This window comes from Phyllopteryx taeniolatus, chromosome 12, assembly GCF_024500385.1.
Source record: "Phyllopteryx taeniolatus isolate TA_2022b chromosome 12, UOR_Ptae_1.2, whole genome shotgun sequence".
Taxonomy (NCBI): domain Eukaryota; kingdom Metazoa; phylum Chordata; class Actinopteri; order Syngnathiformes; family Syngnathidae; genus Phyllopteryx; species Phyllopteryx taeniolatus.
The window spans coordinates 17,956,471-17,975,759 of NC_084513.1; the positions used below are offsets into that span (position 1 = coordinate 17,956,471).

Below are 19,289 nucleotides of genomic sequence, written 5' to 3' on the forward strand. Positions count from 1 at the left end.
GTGAAAAATTAATTTCTCTGGCTTATGAATGAGGGATGTATGGATTGATCGATTGTTCTATCTATCTATCTATCTATCTATCTATCTATCTATCTATCTATCTATCTATCTATCTATCTATCTATCTATCTATCTATCCATCCATCCATCCATCCATCCATCCATCCATCCATCCATCCGGGAGTTGCCCGGGCAACTGTGTCATTGCCACTGAACGCGCGCAGCACTGCATGCCGGGATACCATCGTATCATGGCGGAAGCGTTAGCTGGCTAGCGTTGTCGGTGCGCGATTGTTCAGCTTCGCACGTTTTGGAAACTACGACCGCGACGCTTGGAAAAATTCTTCTCTCCCGCTAGGGCGTCTAAACTTATTCGGGGTAAATATGCTCCGCCAAAAAGGGACAAATGTGATGAATGAAGCCACTTGCTTTGTTGAAACGAGCAAAAGCTCTTAGCGAAAACGGACTTAAGCTAGGTTATTAAATAACTACGAGCATGCTAACCGAGCTAGCTGTATTAGCTAGACGAATTGGTTGTGAATGGCCGTGGAGGCCGCAGTCGCGCAACATCCTGTTTATTTTCTTATTACTGTTTTGTAAGCTAAATTAATAGCTTTTTCGTCGTGGAAAATCTTCCTATCCACTGCTTTTATTTGTCCGATAGCAGCATGACCTCCGACGATTTCTGAATGAATGTTAAAGCTAGCTTACAGCAGCGGAGGCCCGCTGGCGATTAACAACTTGTTAACTGAGTTGCTTTTGTAAACTTTCTTTGGTTTCTCGTTTTGCCATTAAACTTTCCCCGACGTGTACATATCTTACCACTCCTAAAGAATCAAATGTGTGCGGATACGACTGGCCAATGTGTCAAATCGAGCGTCAAAACAACACGACGTTTTTTTGACTGGTAGCGCGGTAACGTTAACTTGTCGCCATTCATGTCATAGGAAAGCCGATCTCATTTCCATTTTGTCATAGAACGGGTTACACAAAAATAATCCATCTCAATTCAAACAGTCACATTTCATTTAATTGGGTGTGGCCAGGACTCACTTTAATTTCGTGTAGTTACTAAATAAAAAATATAGTTAAAATAGATTTTTGCAATAAGTAGTATTTATAAGTAATTTTTTTTTCACTTTGTAGTTACGTTATATGCAGTTGTTGAAGCACTGCTTCATACCCCAGGATGTCATCGACGCTGCAGGATGTCGTTGACTTCTAACTTTCTGCACATTCTGTCAAAGAGACAATAACATTTTGTTTGGGATTCAAACTATACAAACTGCTGAAATATCATCCGGCCGTCATCAGTCAATCACCAGTAATAGCAGGGTTTCCCTAAATGTAGCATCAAGATTGTCAGATTGTCACAGTTTCTTTGCAAAGGGCTTTTTGATTTAAATTTGTTGGGGTAAATTTCTCTATATTCGCTGAGATTAATTTATGTACCATATAAGTAAATGTCCGCAAGAAGTAAATCAAGGCAACAGGACTGTTGGTTGTTGAAGACCAGATCCAAAATGCTTAAAGATGAAAAGAAACATCTTCAACAACCAAGAAGACTCCAGTTGCTTCGATTCAACTTTTGTGTATTTCCACGACTTGACAAATGTGTCAGTGTATTTGGTGAAGTTTGGGTCCCATAGAGAAATCATATTTCTTTTTTGATTCCTGGGCTTAAAACATCTGGAAAACCTTAATGATAGTGTCTTGATTCTTCCCCAGTGTTGAGTGAAAAGACGGTACCCTTCTAGCATTAAGAGGACCTTTTACGACAGCACGGAACAAATGGAGTGTGCTGTGGACGTTCCAGCCGGTAAGTGAAGGCGAGGGTACAAAAATCCCCTGCAACTTTCTTTTCAACATTTGTTCATAAAATTATGCAGTGTTAATATACTTTGTGAATGTGAAATTCCGGGTGTCATGTTCAGGCGAGGATGAGACAACAGAAAAAGATGACTTGAATTGCAAGGAAGAGACTGAGCCTCCCCATAAGAAAAACAAGAAGCACAAAAAGCACAAGAACAAGAAAAAGAAAAAGAAGAGGAGGGGTGAAAAGGAAAGCAGCTCAGGGTCTGGTGCTGAGTCTGAGGCAGAGACGGATACTCCAAAGGCTGTCAGGACTACTAGATCCAGGTCAGAAGAAGTCATACTTTGTGAACACGCCATTTGCTATGCCTCACTTAGTTGCCGCCGGTGTGTCGTCCGCTCCAACAAAGATGAGAGCACGGCACGCTGGAGGGGGAGAAAGTTAACATGCAGTCAAAGTTTATTTATATTGCATTTGAATATACATCAGGTTACATCGAAATACATTTGAATGTCGTAGAGAAGTTCATTTATTTCAGTTGTTCTATTCAAAAAGTGAAACTCATTATACAGCTTAAACACAGGGATACTTTCAGAAGGGCATTTTATTTTTTTTTACCTGAGGTTTTAAAAACTATAATCCTAAAAATACAATCATGAAATATTTCAGTGTGTAAAGTGAATTTTAAAATAAGTTGGACTGTTAAAATAATGTACGTCTTCCACAATATTATCATCTGACATGCATCGATATATTTTAACAAAATATTGTGTTTGTAATATATGACACAAACATTATTTCAAAAATGGAAACTGGCCACTATTTGCAACTCAGTCGGCTTTATGATTTATTTTTTTAATAGTTCAAGGGGACCTGGGTTTTTGATGAATTTTGTTCCTACAGCGGTGACGTAACCTAAATTTTTACATAAGTCGGAGCGTGCCGTACTCTTATCACTGACCCCCGCTAACGCAATAGTAAAGTCATAGGTACAGTACTTGTGTAAAAGACACTTAAAGGCCATACAAGTACTCCCTGTACTTGCTTTATACTCAAATTATTAATATATGCTTCTATAATCTTGAAATGCAATGCTCCACAATATATTTTAAAATACACTTGTGCCTCGAGCTTTGTAAATAATTGTCTACCAAAATAAACAGTGTGTTGCTTAAACATTTTGGGGCAAAATTGTGAACCTATTTACCCTTTATTTCCGCAGTGCAAGGCTGGCTGCAAAATCTGGAGATGCTGGGCAGAAGGAAGAGAATAAAACAGGTATGGCACTTGTGAGGATAATTCATTCATTTTTGATGGCATTTCTCAAGTGCAAAATAAACAATACAAGAAAAATAGAATAAAAAAAGCTCATTAATTGTCTTGTCAGATTGTGTGGACAAGGAGGGAGATGCAAAATCAAAAAAACACAAAAGACATGCTGCTAAGAAGAAGAAAAAGAAGAAGAAGAAGGATGAAAAGAAATCCCAATCTCGTTCCTCATCTGATAGCAGCTCTGGCTCAGGTTCTGAATCTGAAACGGAGGGGCATGCAGGGACAGGTGATGGCAAATCCTCTCCTGCGCTAGCACCTGGCCAACATGAGCCAGTGTCCAAAATGTCCACACTAAACAACAAAGGGGATGAGAAAGTTGTTCCCAGTCTGCCGAATCCTGAACCACTCGAAGAGAAGAAAGAGGACATAGCTGATATCGATGTTTCACAAAGTGCAGAGAAGACCACAAACGATAGTCATACCAATGGAACAGAAAAGGATATAAAATCCCCATTACCTAGCTTGGATGAAGTAACACAGACAGGAACAGTTCAGGTTAAGGAAGAAGCCACTCTAGGAGACTGTACCTTCAGTCATGCCCATGAACTTCCTGATATTATTCCTAAACAGGAAGGTAATGCATCGAGAGATGAGCCAATCCAGAAAGATGAATCCAATTCAATACAGCAGGCGCCAGTAAAAGAGTCTGATTCACCCAGGCCAGGGTCTCCCCTCCCTATTATGGGCCCAGATATTAAGCGGTCTGTCTCAAGACATAGTCGGTCACCATCACCAAGTCCCCCTAAGCAGCAGAATGATGATCAAAACATAGCAACAGTGGAAGAACCACCTGAAAGTCAAACAAGATCAGCCCCAAAGGACAAGCAGTCTCCCACTCCTCTTAAAAATCGGCAGCTCTCGCGCTCCATCTCTCGCTCTCCGTCTCCTAAATCTAGGAGGAAGTCTGTCTCCCCGCCCTCCAAGTCTCCCAAGAAAGCTCGCCGTCGGTCGTGGTCCACTTCTCGGTCGCGTACACCCAAGAGGAAGTCGTTAAGGTCTACACGGAGGTCCAAATCACCGAGACGTCGGAGGAGCTCCTTGTCTCTGTCCCCAAGGCGACACAGAAGTCCCCCGTCTACAAAAAGAAGAGCCTCAAGATCGCCCAAGCGTGGCGGGCGCAGGACGCGCACCTTATCTCGCTCTCCAAGGAGAAGTCGGAGATCAGAGTCTCGTTCACGGGGCCGTTTAAGGCGTTCCCGGACCCGCTCGCCCAGACGTGGTGGTGCAAGCGGTAGACGGTCACGGTCACGCTCATTTGCCAGGGCCCGTCGCTCCAGATCCAGGCGCCATTACCGCCGCTCCAGGTCGCGTTCCTTGGCAAAGCGTACCGGTGGCAGGCGCTCAAGGAGTCGATCGTTGTCGCGACATAGGAGGTCGCCACCTCCCAGAGCACGGCGCTCACGTTCCAGATCTGTCCGCAGGAGCAGGCGGACTCGATCACGCTCTGTCGCAACCTATAAACGTCAACGCCGTTCTAGATCAAGGAGTCCCCGCAAACGGACCAAATCCCGAACTCCCATTTCCCGCTGGCGCTCCAAATCCAGGTCTCCAGTCAGAAGGCGTTCTCGTTCTCCTGCCAGGAGAAAGCGGTCTCCGCCGAGGTCTAGCAAACGCTCGAAATCCCGCTCGTTGCCTAGAAGGCACAGGTCAAAGTCACGTTCGCCACCGTTGAGCAGAAAGAAGTCCAAATCACCAAGGATCCGTGTCAGAAGGTCAAAGTCAAAATCTGTCTCTGTTGGCTTGCACAGATCCAAGTCCAGATCCCGGTCTGGGTCAAGTGATAGGCCGTCTGATAAGTCGTCCCACGCCAGATCCGCTTCACCCCCTCTTGAGCAGCAGTCGTCTTCTCCCCAGGCAGACCAAGCATCTCCAGAAAAGACAGCTGACATAGCTGAAACCATTCCTACAACAGGTGAGATTTGTCTTTTTTCTTTTCTTTTTTTTATGAGTTCCTTTACAGACTAATTTGTAAATGCTGAAGGTGTATTGGGTTTTAACACCTTGTTTGTATTACAGGTGGTTGGAAACCTGTGACCTCACTAGTTGCTTCTAGTTCTCCAGCTGAGGATGAGGTGCAGGAACAGCCTCAAGACACTGATGCCATCCCTGAAATAGAAGAAGAAGAAGACAGGAAGGAGGAGAAGGAGCCAGTGGCAGAGGAGGAGGAGGAGGAGGAGGAGGAGAAGGAGCCAGTGGCAGAGGAGGAGGAGGAAGCAGAGGAGGAGAAGGAGGCAGAGGAGGAGAAGGAGGCAGAGGAGGAGAAGGAGGCAGAGGAGGAGAAGGAGGCAGAGGAGGAGAAGGAGGCAGAGGAGGAGGAGGAGACGAAGAAGGAGGAGGAGGAGGAGACGAAGGAGGCAGAGGAGGAGGAGGAGGAGATATGCCTCGAACAGGATGAATCCGATGCGGGGTCTGGCTCCCAAGAACCTGTTACTGCACCAGATGGATCTGAATGTTTTGAAGGCTCAGATGAAGCAATGGAAAGTTCTTCCTCGCCTGTAAAAACGACAGACAAATCCCTGAGAAGCCCCTCGCGTTCAGCCTCTCCAGAAAGGCGGAGCCAAGAGCGTTTGCCTTCACCCGCAGATCAGAAGGAACCTTCCCACTCACCTTCGCCTCGGAAGAGGTTTGTGTTTTCTGTATGCAAGGCAATCAAGATAGCTTATGAATACAGTGAACCCCTTGCCTATTTGCGCTTCGCTATTCGTGCATTCTCATAGGCGTTTTTTTTTTTTACATTTTTAATTTTATTTATTTTTAACTGTTGAACCTATCCTCAGCTATATGCTGAAAAACTCGCCTATTTGTGGCTTGTGGTCTTTCTGTGACTCCACAAGATGGTGCCAAAGCTCTGGCGAGTAGGAAAGTAGTAATTGTGTCAAAGAAGTACATTGAAGTTATCCTTCTTGGCTGAGATATTAAGAGCTACAGTACTGTGAAAAAAATATTATTATTATATAATATGCCCCCTTCTCAAATTAAAATTTTTTTTGCATATGTTCCCCAGTTTAAGATCATCGAACAAATGTAAATATTGAGACAAAGACAACCCAAGTAAACATAAAATGCAGTTTTTAAATGGTAAACTTGTTTAGGTTCTATTTAAGTGATTTCTTGGTTGAACAGGTCTGGAGGTATTTAGGCTTGGGTGTGGTCAGTGAAAACCAACTCAGTGTTCCAAAAAATGTGCTTAGCCACAGTTAATTCATGATTTAACAAGGGGGTCCTTTACCTTTTCACTTAGGGTGTGGTACTTTGTGTAGTTTTTTTCCCCCTTCCCACTTAATAATAAAAATTAATAAATAAATATCACCATTTAAAAACTACACTGTATGTTTACTTGGGTTATCTTTCCGTGATTTACATTTGTTTGATGGTCTTAAAGTTGGTATGTATGCATGCAAAAAAATGTGAATTTGAGTAGGGTGTAAATAGTTTTTGATGGCACTGTATGTATGTAGGGGCCTAAGTTTAGCCAGAGTTGTTGGCGTCTTTGGCATGTGTGTTTTTGACCTGCTGAGTGGCTTAAACATCTCAAGCATCTGTAAGCCATTCATTTTCAAGGGTAGTTTTAAGATGAGTTTGACATTTTATTTAACTGTATTGGGATCATAGTCTGTGTTTTTTTTTATAGGCAGTTATAAACAATTACAGTTTTTCGTTACTTCCGGTAGGATTCTGACTCCCACATAGCAGAGTTTGCCGTATTTGTTTGTTGTATGATTTGATTCAAAATTTCAACTGACTACAAACTGCTTCCTAATCGTTATCATCGTCATATACAGGTCAAAGTCTCCAGTGAAAAAGAGAGAATCTGTCTCACCGTCAGAAAAAAAGAAGCGCCGGTCAAGAACTCGGAGTCCTGGCCGGCGCAAAAAATCCAGCCCTTCTCGGGTCTCCACACGGCGCAAGCGATCCCGTTCCAAGTCTCGCACCAGGGCTCGCCGATCCAAGTCCCGCTCGCCAACCCGCAAGAGACGCTCCCGCTCGCCAAATGCCAGGGGGAGGAAAAGATCCAAGTCCACGGACAGGAACAAGCGGTCGCGGAGCCGATCCGCCGGCCGCAAGAAAAGGTCTAGGTCAGGAGACAGGGGTAGGAGGTCTAGGTCTCGTTCCTCTGACAGAAGACGCAGGTCCAGGTCCAGAGGTCGAGGGAAACGACCTGTGTTTCGCAGTCGGTCTTTTGATAGACGGGATAGGTGGAAGAGGGAGCCTAGCCACTCTCCCGTTCTGATTCTTCGCAAACAGCGCCGCTCAGGCTCCCGGACACGGCGCAGTGTCAGCAAGTCGCCTCCGAGGCTCACTGACCTGGGTAAAACCTTTCACACGCTTACATCACAGGAAAGTGACAACATAGAACTGCTCTTATGTGATTTGTTTTGTTGTTATCTTAATCTTCCCTAGATAAGGACCAGTTACTGGAGATCGCCAAGGCCAACGCAGCTGCCATGTGTGCCAAAGCAGGGGTGCCCATTCCTGAGAGTCTGCGGCCAAAAGCAATCCTCCAGCTTCCCCTGCCCACCCCGTCTCCCTCGCCGCTTTCCCTCCCACTGCCTTTGCCCCTCCCCATGGGCATGGGGATGCCCAGCATGGGTCCAATGGGGCTGCCTGCCATTCCCGGAATGCCCAACATGTCTAACATCACCATGAGTGCAGCCATGGCAAGTATGACGGCGGCCACCATGACGGCTGCCTTGACCAACATGGGTGCCTTGGCGGCCATGCCTCCCCTTGCTCCGCTGCCCACCATCACAAACAAACCTCCCCCGTGTCTCGCGCCACCGACCCCATCCCTGAACCTGGACCACATTGAGGAAGCGAAAAGGAAGGTCACTCAGCAAGCCAACATCCACACCATAAAGGAGCTGACCGAGGTAAAGAAGGATTCAAGTGTGTGATGTCTGTTGCATTCGAGCACCCGTAACCTGTTCTTCTGCGTTTCTCTAGAAATGTAAGATGATTGCCAACAGTAAGGAGGAGATGGCTGTAGCTAAACCTCATGTCTCGGATGATGAATTCTAAACTCTTCAAACCCTCAAGGTAAATAAAGACAGCAACCTTTATACTAACTCTTTAGACAAATGTGTCCTTTTTCAACAGGGATGGGGCATTTGGATTTCCTTGAACCATTATAGAAAAAAAAATGAAAAATCCATTGTTTAAAAAAAATTGATGGCAGATTCCCCCCCCCCCCCCCCTTTTTTTGACGTTTTGGGGGGGGGCCCCAAAACGTCAAAAAAAGGTTTTCTTCTTTAGACCAGAAATTATTTTCTTATGCTGTAACTCAGTGATGTAGTGTGCTGTGGGAAAGGATCCAATTTCATTCAATTGAGCGGAAAATTATTTATTCACTGCAAATAATGTATTTTTGTACAACTATCAATGTTAGTGACGTATAGTGACAGAACAATTCAATGCTCATCCACTAGATGGCAGAGGCTACATAATTTAACTGCGTATCCTTTTTTTTTGGTGACATTTTGATTTGGTGGTGTGCCATGAGATTCTTTTCTAATGTTAAATATGTGCCTTAGCTCAATCAAGGTTGGGAAACACTGAAATATGGCACATTAGGATTTGTGTATAAATAATAATAAGTATAAATGCCATGTTTGTGGAATGTTAGCTGTTTTATTTGTTTCCAGCTAGTGAGATTATCAATGGGAAATGTTATTGAATGTAATGTTTCTTTCTTTGCAGGCGCTCACTGACTAGAAGTTAGACAAACTCTGTGAAGATACTTTTTTTCTCCCCCTCTTCTTAGGACCCGGACAGGAAACTCTAACAAAGAAAATGATTTTTTTCAGGACAATACGCCCACTTTAGGTTTCTTTGGAAGTCACGTGGCGTGGCTGAGTCTTACCCAAAAGAGGAGCATCCTATTTGCTTACAACTTTCCTCCACGTTGCTTCTGTTTGGGTGGCTGGGTCATGTGATACCACTCAAGAAACTGGACACGTTGACTTCTCGTGTGCATGATCGTAAGACTAAAAGTCCAAATGTGAGCGTGTGGGTGTAAATAGTGATTTTCACCAACGTCCCCTCAGTGTTGCTGCTTGTTCAAGCAGTCACTGTTGTAAAGACTGAAACCAAACTTACTAGTGGCGCATTTCTTTTTGTTTTTGTAAAAGCTTAGTTCGTCTAAATTGGTTTTACTTATAAAGCTTTCTTAAAGGACTGTGTTAAGCGGACACTGATTCCCTGTTCTGCTGTATTCCCTAGTTTTTTTTTTGTTTTTTTTTTTAAACTTTGTTTCAGCTGTTTTTCATGCGTGATTTGTTGACACGAGCTTGGGAAATGTTTGTTTGCAAAAATTGTGGAATAACTGATAGAGGCAGATTAGATAGAGCAACATCTCCGTCACAAAACACATCAAAATTAAATTAGTTCTGCCCTGGTTGTGATCAGCTTTCTTTTAAAGTGGCAGCTAAATTTAACATGGAGATGCACGAACAGAGGAAATAATTCATTGTTTTACAAGCCGTAGGACTACTTATTTGGAGTGATAGTGGGTTTGAAAAGCTTGAGACATCATCGCTAGCTGTGATATCAACAGTGGATCAGACAATCACTTGTTTTTGACGACGTATTCATGTCGTTAATCACAATAGAACTTGCATCCATGTCAATTTACTGCAGTGAGAAGTGATTATGCTGTCATCCTCTTCTGACCAAGGCTGTCTTAACTGTGGAAGATAACGCAAAGATTCCCCCCCTCCCCTCCCCACCGTATCACTGCTTCTCTGTCTAACGTTGAATTCCTTTGTGTTGCTCTTCAGGTATTTTAAAGATGGGGGGAAAAAGGAAAATGCATTTTAGGATTGTTTTGGGGGGCTCATTAGAATAAGATGTTGCTTGTTCTGTATATAAATGTGATAATGATTATTAAAAACCTCAGTGATCTGTAAACATTTATGTCCTTGTGTGTTTTGTGTTCTCAGTCAGCGCGTCACTGAACATTTCTTGGTGCTTTTTTTTCTTTTTCAACTAACGTGGAGCATTTTTTAAAACGCAAATTCAGTTGTAGTGGAACAATTGACCAGAATATAGTAACCTAAAAAAGTACAATGATGGAAACCATTTAGTTTATGCTTCCCATTAAAACATTTTCTAGGATAAGAAACCATTTTTTTCATCCCCCAGCAACCATGCTCAACTCAAACCACATTTGCTGGAGTTATCTGAAAAGCCTTTTAAACATTTAATTTTTCTACTGAGATGTATTGTGGTCTGTTTTCTTAGTGAGACTTTAGAATGGTATCTTTCCATGAATCCTGTGAGTCTAATCTCAGCAGCCACTAAATTGGAACGCCACTTCTTAATACTGCCACCGTGTGGTAAAATCTAATAATTGCAGGATATTGAGGCTAGCATCGTTTTATCTTTACCTGTTGTGTTACAAGTCAAATGGGCCCGTGTTTGTTGAAAACAAATATAAATATATATATATATATATTTTTTTTTTAAAGTATACATGTTCTTTTCTTTTACTTGTATCTTTTTGGGGAATTTTGTTTTGTAAAAACAAAGAGCAAAACTGAATTATAAACATATCTTTCAAAATTGAGTTAGTCTTTGTAAAGGTGCTTGGATGGTGCATGTATAATTAATGAAGTGGGCCTTGAGCATATACCTGTGTCGTGCAAGTTAATGGTACTAGAATTAGGTAAATTGGCCAGTCTTATTTCAAGCATGTAATTTCACAAATGCATTTTTTCACCAAGGTGACAAAACTGGCTGATTAATAATAATAAAAAAAGTAAACGTTTGAAAAGGACATATTATGGAAAAGAAGACAACTAGTTGGGTCTAATTCTTTTGAAATTGTGGAAGAACAGCACAATATCACTCAGCCCTTAAAACAGAGTAAATCCATCATATATTTAGATTACCTCTTCAACTAATTGTAACTGGCCTAAGAGGCACTTGTCTTGACAGCCCTCTCCCTATTTGCATTCGTCAGACTACCACGCCGACACATGATAATTAAAAGGATGCCAGCTTCCATCAGGCAGGAACAAGTGGGCCTCCTCGTGCGGAGCCAAGAGGTTGCAGATTCCCATTGTTCAGTGTGACAATCAGGCCCCGGCAGGTGTAAATGGGGTGGCATCATAAATGTCAACTAAAACCCAACGTGACGTTGAGAGGTTGTGTGGCCTTGAGCGCCCAGCTGCAGCTCTCCTGATGAAAGCCTCTGCTACAGTCGAAGCCCAGAAGTAGAACTTGGCGGCAAGATTTAACAGCTGTCACGACCAACCTTATTGTCGCCGTGTGCCGCAAAAAGAAGATGAACGGTGAAACACTTCGGGTATGAGCAGCAGTGTCTGACGTGCTACGGAGTGGCCGCGTGCCTTGTTGCTTCTTTGATTGCTTGATTCATTCCGTGGGCTTCTAAAAATAGCACGCGTTACAGAAACATTGCTTTTAAAAAAAAACAAAAAAATACTGTTTCCATCCATGAAGGTCAGTGAATGAATTCATCCCCGGAGAGTTAACGGAACAAACTGCAACGCCTCACCACAGGATAGTTTTCACTAAAAGCGGATGAAAACAATGTTGATGGTGCTTATAGAGCCAGAAAATGCAAATACCTCAGGCTCACCCATTTCCATTTAATCTAATGGAGAATATGCACATGTTGCAGGAGACACTGAGCAAATCTTCGCAATAATAATTGGACAAAATACCCCAAGAATCAAGACTTATACCCTATTTTTTTGTGATGCTGAAATCAGCTAGTTTTACTCTCATGCCAGTGTGCCAGCCTTCATCCTGTGCCATATACTGCTGTGCCAATGGCAAGTGTGGCTTGCTTCCATCCACCCCGAGCGGAGCCTGAGCTCTACGTATAGCGAGGCCTCTCGTCATCTCGCCAGCAAGTGTATGCGGAACAGCTTCCAAAACCTTGCATGTTAGGTTCATTGAAGACTAAGTTATCCATACCGGGGCTTTGGGCTGGCCTGGTCGCATTAAAGCGCCTCGTTGTCAGCCGTGAGTGTGCACACATCATGCAGGGAAAGACATAAGAGTGAGGAGGGGAATATATTTATTTATTTATGTATTTAAAATTTTTTTTTTGACTTGACAGCCAAAATGTGGACAGGGGCTTTGTGCTGGTCTGGCCGCATTAGAGCGCCTCGTCGCAGCGTGGACGACCCGGTGGGATACATTCCAGCCACCCGAGACTTTAAGTGGATACATTTTCACGGCCCAAACATCTAGTTATGTGTATGCATAAAAATGTTACTACATGAAGCCGCATCCATTTTTGTTCAGAACAAGTAGTGGCATTCGACTGACAGTTATCAGTTGCGTGCGGACACGCCCACTGCTTCTGAGAGTGGGGACAACGGCTTGATTTGATATACTTGCTGATTTTATTTTTTTTTTTAATCTTTCCAATTTGGCAGCGTTGTTAACAACACTCTTCTCTGTGATGTGTCAAATTTAGAAGAGGACTTGAAAGGGTTAAAAACATCAAATAGATATATCACTGAAGATGAACTAATCAAAAAGCAAATATCAAATATTTTTACAGCAGCTTTTGGGAATGTGGCTGTTTTTATCATGAGGAACAAGTGGATGTGTATATTCAAAGAAGCTCTTGAAGGTCAATTTCTGCGCTGCTGTACTTAGTATTTTCAGCGAGACAGCGTCCCGCTTTAACGCCGTTTGCATGCATACATATGTGGGCTGCAACTTGCATACCGAGCAGCTAGTGAGTCATTGGCATTGGTAGATCAATGGCCGGCGGTCGATGGACGCCTGAGTGCTTTGCAACGACCACTCTGTTGTGCGGCCACTTAAAGGAGGTCACGCTCACTAATTTCTTCTCAGTCCCCCTTGCGCGTTCCATTTTGCTTTCCCATCAACTGCCCAGCCATCCACACATCCTCACAAACGCACACGCTGGAGCTTCGTTCGAGATGGGCTAATGAAGACAACAAAGGCAGCGGAGAGAGCAGGAACACGAGGATTTACGGAGGAAATGAGCTCCCCTCGCAGATAAGAACCGAGCGCAGGAAAAGGATATCGAGTCCCGAGCTGAGAGAGGATTTTACCGAGAAGGATTTGGCTGAAAAAAAGAAAAGGCCGAGATGTAATTGTCCTTCTAATAGTCGGGAAGAAATGCAGGACTTGCACTGTCGGTTCACCGGACCGTTCAGTGTTTGTGTTTTTGTGTGTTTCGGTGTCCTTCACAGGACAGTATTTTTCCCAGCCCAAAGTATTTAAACGGGTGAGAGTATTCCACAGCAGTGATGAAAAAGACATAAAAGCACAAAGGATCATAAGCACACCAGAACAACTAAAACGTGCTCCCCACGTACCTGGCCTAATTGGAGCACTTTCCCTCTCTCCCGATTGTCAGCTGTCTCCAAAACATGAACCTGAGCGATTATCGTGTGGTGTGGGGTGTCGTAAGAGTGATTTTTTGGTAAAAATTGCTTCCAAATTAAAAAAAAATTGCAGGTTGAACGGCATCCCGGAATGGATTGTAAGAAATAGTATCCACATGTAGCAAGATGTGGTTTTATGATACTCTGACTCTTAAGTGCAATATTCCAATAATAAAAAAATAACATTCAATTATTTTCCACTCTGTAAGCAATTTGTGATGGTGCGAGGCAATGGTAAATACACTATATGCACTTTGACTGGGCATTTATGAGGCAAAAAGAAATTTTGGGGGTCAGAGACCACAGGGTCCGTGTGGCGTCATTGTGTGTTGTGTTCCTTTTCCCTCCCACCGTGTGTGAGTGTGAGCGAGACAGCTGCAGGAATGTGTATGTTAGTTCCAGTCCATTGCATGAGAATGGCAGTTGAGGTCGTGTGTGTGTGTTTCACAAGAATACAAGGATGGAAGTCATCATGCTGTCCACAAAGAAAATCAAGGTTGCAAGCGATGCCCCTCCCCCACGCCGTGGCCAATCATTTGGTGACGCTCAAGGCCTCCAGACGCGACACACTCTACTCCAGACTGGTCACCAGTTAATCGTAGGGCACATTGAGCCAAAAAAACAAAACAAAAAACGTTCACTCACATTCACTCCTAATTGACCAAACCCACAATGAGATTCCAACTCTGAACCTCAGAACTGCGAGACAGACGTTCTAACTACCGCGCTGCCCTGCAGTGAAGCACCATTCTTAAAAATATCTTTAAAAAAAATCACTCCTGAAAATCATCCATCTCAATAAAAACAGTCCCTACTAAAACAATCTATTTTTAACAGCAATATAAAAAGTCAGACATACATTTATGACTCTAATATTCAGGATTTCTTTTTACTCTCTCTAGACCGTCTCCACTGTTAACTATAAACTAAAAAATCTATTGTGCCTTCAACCTCGGTCTAGCAGATTTTTAAAATGTTTTTTTTTCTTCGTCAAACCGCTGAGCATCTCCTATAAAGTCTTTTAGCAGAGGTGTGCCTTACATATATCTGAGCCCCCCAAAATGGAGCTCGAAGGTGTTTGTACGATTGAGGCGCGGATGTTGCACTCTCGTGTAATCGCTGTGCTGCCTCACGTTGAAGAATAGGTCGCAGTGACCCAACTTGTAAGGTCACGGACACAACAAGATGTTTGTGGCTGTGCGAGTATGTACGCTTGCCACTTCAGATTCAGCTCAGGGCTCTTGCACAAGTTCATTGAAAGGATAGCGGTTTTGTGCCATTATTTGCCCAAAACACTCAAGTGTTCTTGGCCCTGAATCACAGCTTCAATCTTTGTTAGGCATCAACAGGAATACTCAACAGTGTTTTGCTCTGTCCCACCTGTAACGTCGTAATCAAATATTGAAACCTGCAAGGCGCTAATTAAACATTCATACTTGCCACATGGCTTCAAGTTGCTCACATGGTTTAATGGAGTGGTCCTCTTTCTGAGACGTGGCAGTTTCTTTTCCTGGCACAAAACACTTAAAGGCATTTGAATTTCAACTCCAATCCTCGCGGCTGACTCATTTGTTGGTCAGTCTTTCAAGGCTTCTACTATGGTGTCGCCTTTGTTTGTTCGGACAGAGATCCAAATCAACGTGGGTTTTCAGGCTGCTTATCTAGAATGCAACATAAGAAACTCATTTCCATTTCAGGAGAGTTGTTTCGGCACAGCGCGGTTAGCGGTTCGGCTTCACACTTCTGACAATCGGCGATTGAATCTCGCCTCTCGCTGACTCCCCCCCACGTTCCAAAAAGATGCTCCTTGTTGTTACGATGTAACCTGATAAAACCGTTTTCAAAATGGTTTTTGTACTGATGACATCGTTAAAAAAAACAATCCTCATTTGTAGTGTCACTTTGTACAGAAACACTACATACTACACGCACACAACATATGAATAGGTTCCCCTGTATGTCGGGTCCATCGTAATCGAGGACCCCTGTATATACAGTATTTAGGATTACAATTCGGCATGTCCAGTGGCTATCGAAAGGGAGCACACCCCTGTTAAATTTTTCTGATAAGCATCTTTCACAGACCCCTTATATTCCCCCCACAGGTTCTCACTTGGGTTTAAGTCTGTGTTTTGGCTTAGAGTTCATATTTTGGGTGCAAATGATCTGCTCTTTGGAACTGTTCATAGTACTGTAAATCCATCCCATCATGACTAAAGACCTGCTATTTTAGCATGGGTGTACTCACTGATAACTGTTTTCGCAGTTTGTTTGTCAAATAGAACACACGATAGTCCCATATGGTTTCACAGTGTGAAAATAATCCAACAGACCTGGAGGCGGGTTCAGGGTGGTCAAGATTGAACCAGTTGGGTAGCAGCCATGTCTTTCTCGGCAAAATACGAAAATGCGCCTTCATTATTTTTGAAATCGTTGAAGTCTATCAAATCTTTTAATAGAAAGCCCATACAATTATATGCTGCCAGTTAATCCTTATTTTTGCAAGAGGAAATGCACAATCAATATTATGGCGCACGCACACATAGTATTGGCCTCCTTATTTGGGAATTGATTCACTGTTGAATTGACTGGACAGGTACATTCAATAGCTGGAGAGCATTTGATTTAAGGTGGTTGGTTTACAACATACTCACTCACTGGCCACAACATTAGGTACACCTACACAATTTCATGACCTCCAATACCAAAATGCTTCCTTTATGAAGATAATAACACTGACTTTTGAATGACATCATCAGCGAAGTTTAAATTTGGTTTGGTCTTAGAAGTTCTGCTCCTATGTTGGCTCATGAATGTAGCTTTTCCCCCCAAATATTAGAAACAGCTCTCGATACGGCGCGGTGCAGTTGTAAACTACAAACACAATATTGTATTGGCACGTTTTAGGTTGTTTGAGTTATTGAATACCAATTTAATCTCCCTGCTATGTTACATTTCAAATTGAGACTTTATAAATTATTACTATAATAGTAGTAATTGTAGCTGCTTAATAAGTATATTGATTGAAATGGGGAGTAATGGAGATACGAACAATTAAATATTAAAACATAATCCTGGAACATTATTGTTGTTCCTGAGAAACGAAGGTAACATGAGGGTTAGCACTCTGAAATCACTCTGCCAACCCTTCTCCTATTGAATGCGCCTTCTGACATCGCACCGACGCCGCTCCCTATTTGAATATTTTGAAACTCGAGGCACCAGCTTGTGCGGCGCACCACAGCGTTCCGTTGTCGCGCTCTCGCAGCACATACACAATGAATGGGTTCGTTGACAGCGGGCTGCGCCCTGCAAAGTGCAGTGTGAAAAGGCCTTTAGGGTCGTGCGTTAGCTAGACTTTGGGACACTTGTACACACTAGACTGTTGGTCAGTTAATTGCAGCGGACATATAGACAAACAACCATTTGCACTGATATTTACACCTATGGACAATTTAGAAAGAGCCAATTTTGAGCATCAGCTCTATGCAAACTCCACGAGATTTGAACCCCAAACTTCACAACTTTGAGGCTGTCATGCTAACCACAAGACCACCATGCCGTAAAACAACCCTGTATAATGAAATGAAAATAAAGTGAGACGAGCCACCCTTTGAAGATACCTGATGGACACCCCACCTGGGTAGTGGTTACGTATGAGTTGCGGTTGCCTCTCAAACCATCTTCCCTCTTTGTCCAAGATTTTGACATTGTTATCCTCAACGGAATGTTCCTTCTCTTTGAAATGCAAATGGAGTGTAGACTGTGGACGCGAAAAGGCTGCCCTCAAATGTCCACGAGGTCACTGCACTCCTCACTATACCGTACTGCGTAAACAACATTGCTGAGTTGGCTTCTAGGTATTTTGTCCTTGGGGTGAACCCATTTTATTGTTCGAAGGTGTTGCTGGGTTTAAAGTGCACCGGGATGTTACGTTTCCGGGTTTCTCTGGCAGACGAGTCACAACCTATTTTTGTCTTCCGAGTTGGGTGCAGAGGTCCTACTTTTCGTAGCGGATTTGACAAGGGGAGCTAGAACCTCTGCGATGTGTGTCTGCTCCTTTTGCGTCATCTGTTCTCTGTGTTTGCGATAGTCTCTGCTGTCATTGAGGGTTCGGACAAAGTCTAGCTTGTGTTCCAGTGAGTGTTGGGAGGCAAATTTGGCTGTACTGTATTTACAGTGCTTGGTTGAAGTGACACAATTCAGATTTTTCAGTTGGAATATGCATCGTGGCAGCGTTAATTGAACCCACCCTCCGACACCCAAAAATACACATGGAATCTGATATTGTTGTTAGCCAAAGTTTAGGTCTATTTTTAGATCTTCTAGAAGGTTAAGTCAGCCTTCTCTTTCCACAAGCCACAGTCCAAAAATGTTAAAGCAGTCTTTTTAGTAGGAAGTAATTTGCCAATAGAAAGTGTCCCGTGACCCAGTTTTGTATTTCCTTTTAAAAAAGTATATCAATGTCAGATTCAGTGTTTATTCATAGACCCCCCCCCCCCCCCCCCCCCCCCCCCCCCCCCCCCCCCCGAAAAAAAATACTTTGTCCAATGAATGTGCCCATTGGCCAAATTGGATGTGCAGCCCCTGAAGATGACTTCCCGCTATTTTTTCAGCATGACGACAATCGCTTGTTGCCCACAAACGTGTGCTTCTCTATTTCCATATGCACAATATATAGTGTGTGTGTGTGTGCATCCATATCACACAGGAATTTAGTCGTGTGTGGACGTGTCGCACGTCTTCTTCGTTATCTGTGTCAGGTGGATTTATGGCCAAAGGTCGCAAGCACAGAGTGACAAAACAGCCTCTGCTGTTTTTTTCCCCTGAATGGATATGGCAGCTGGTAAATCAACTGCAGGCACAGCTTAGCCACAATGGCTCTCCAAGTTCCAGCACAATATCTCACCCCCCCCCCCCCCCAATCCCCCCACCCCTCCACCCCAAGCTGGAAAAATCCCTGCGCGCGCTTCATCCTGTCTGTTTCACTTGTCAGCTCGCTTTGTGTTGTGACTGTGTATGAGCTGCTGCTTGCGGAAGGCACTCAATCCATTCCGGTTTGTCAAATCAGTCACAATGGAAGCACTATTGTTGACTATTTGTTCCCATCCCCCACCCATAGTGTTTGTTTTAAAGGGTCAGGACGTTGCGAGCCTACAGAGGTTTTGTGCACATCTGCACTAAAATGTTCAAGGCCCGATGATATAGTTCACATAATTATGCATGCAGCAAACCTCGCATTGATATAACACTACAAGATCGTACATACGTTCCACAACAGTTATTTTGAAAATAAAAAAAATGCTTGCTACAGAATGCAGCCTGGCTCCAGAGGGGGGCCCCGGTCACCCGTGTCCGGGCGACGGAACACGTCTTCCATTGTTCATATACATCATCGGGGGATGTTTGAGCCATTTTCTGGTCAATCACCGAGGACCTTTGTGCCATGGGTGACCCTGCCAGGGGCTTCAGGCCCCAGACAACTTAGCTGCTATAGACTCATTGGGACACATAAGCCCCTCCACCACGATACGGCTCAGGGAGGGGGAAAATAGGATGAGTCACGTTACTTTAGTCTTTGAAACACTGTCATTTTCAAAGTGGGAGGACTTCAGTGGTGCTGCTCAGGCTTGAAAAACAAAGCAAGAAAATCATTACCGAAGAGTTGCTTGCTGTTGGTGTAACGCTCTATTGTGGCATGCTGTACATTCCCTTGTATAACTATATATTATTTAAAATGCATATGAAAT

The 19,289-nt window shown here is 43.4% G+C and overlaps 1 protein-coding gene across 3 annotated transcripts; it reads left to right on the forward strand.

The window, feature by feature from the left end:
* The first annotated feature begins 208 nt into the window (after positions 1 to 208).
* Positions 209 to 10,051, forward strand: sona (SON DNA and RNA binding protein a). Of its 3 annotated transcripts, none has more exons than XM_061792330.1 (10): positions 209 to 378; positions 1,729 to 1,819; positions 1,935 to 2,139; positions 3,036 to 3,091; positions 3,201 to 5,057; positions 5,162 to 5,768; positions 6,928 to 7,454; positions 7,547 to 8,016; positions 8,090 to 8,182; positions 8,843 to 10,051. In XM_061792330.1, exons 2-9 carry the CDS (start codon positions 1,792 to 1,794, stop codon positions 8,162 to 8,164), a joined length of 3,825 nt encoding a protein of 1,274 aa, XP_061648314.1. In that variant the 5' UTR covers positions 209 to 378; positions 1,729 to 1,791; the 3' UTR covers positions 8,165 to 8,182; positions 8,843 to 10,051. The 3 variants fall into 3 exon arrangements, with proteins under 3 accessions (XP_061648314.1, XP_061648315.1, XP_061648316.1); XM_061792331.1 differs by having other exon boundaries at positions 8,907 to 10,051; XM_061792332.1 differs by having other exon boundaries at positions 8,950 to 10,051.
* The last annotated feature ends 9,238 nt before the right edge of the window (positions 10,052 to 19,289 follow it).

Excerpts from the sequence above, each read along its gene's own strand:
- sona (XM_061792330.1), top strand. The coding sequence starts at position 1,792 with ATGGAGTGTGCTGTGGACGTTCCAGCCG. Across the intron at positions 3,092-3,200 it reads GAAGGAAGAGAATAAAACAG|ATTGTGTGGACAAGGAGGGA; the intron begins GTATGGCACTTG and ends TTGTCTTGTCAG. Across the intron at positions 5,769-6,927 it reads TCACCTTCGCCTCGGAAGAG|GTCAAAGTCTCCAGTGAAAA; the intron begins GTTTGTGTTTTC and ends CGTCATATACAG.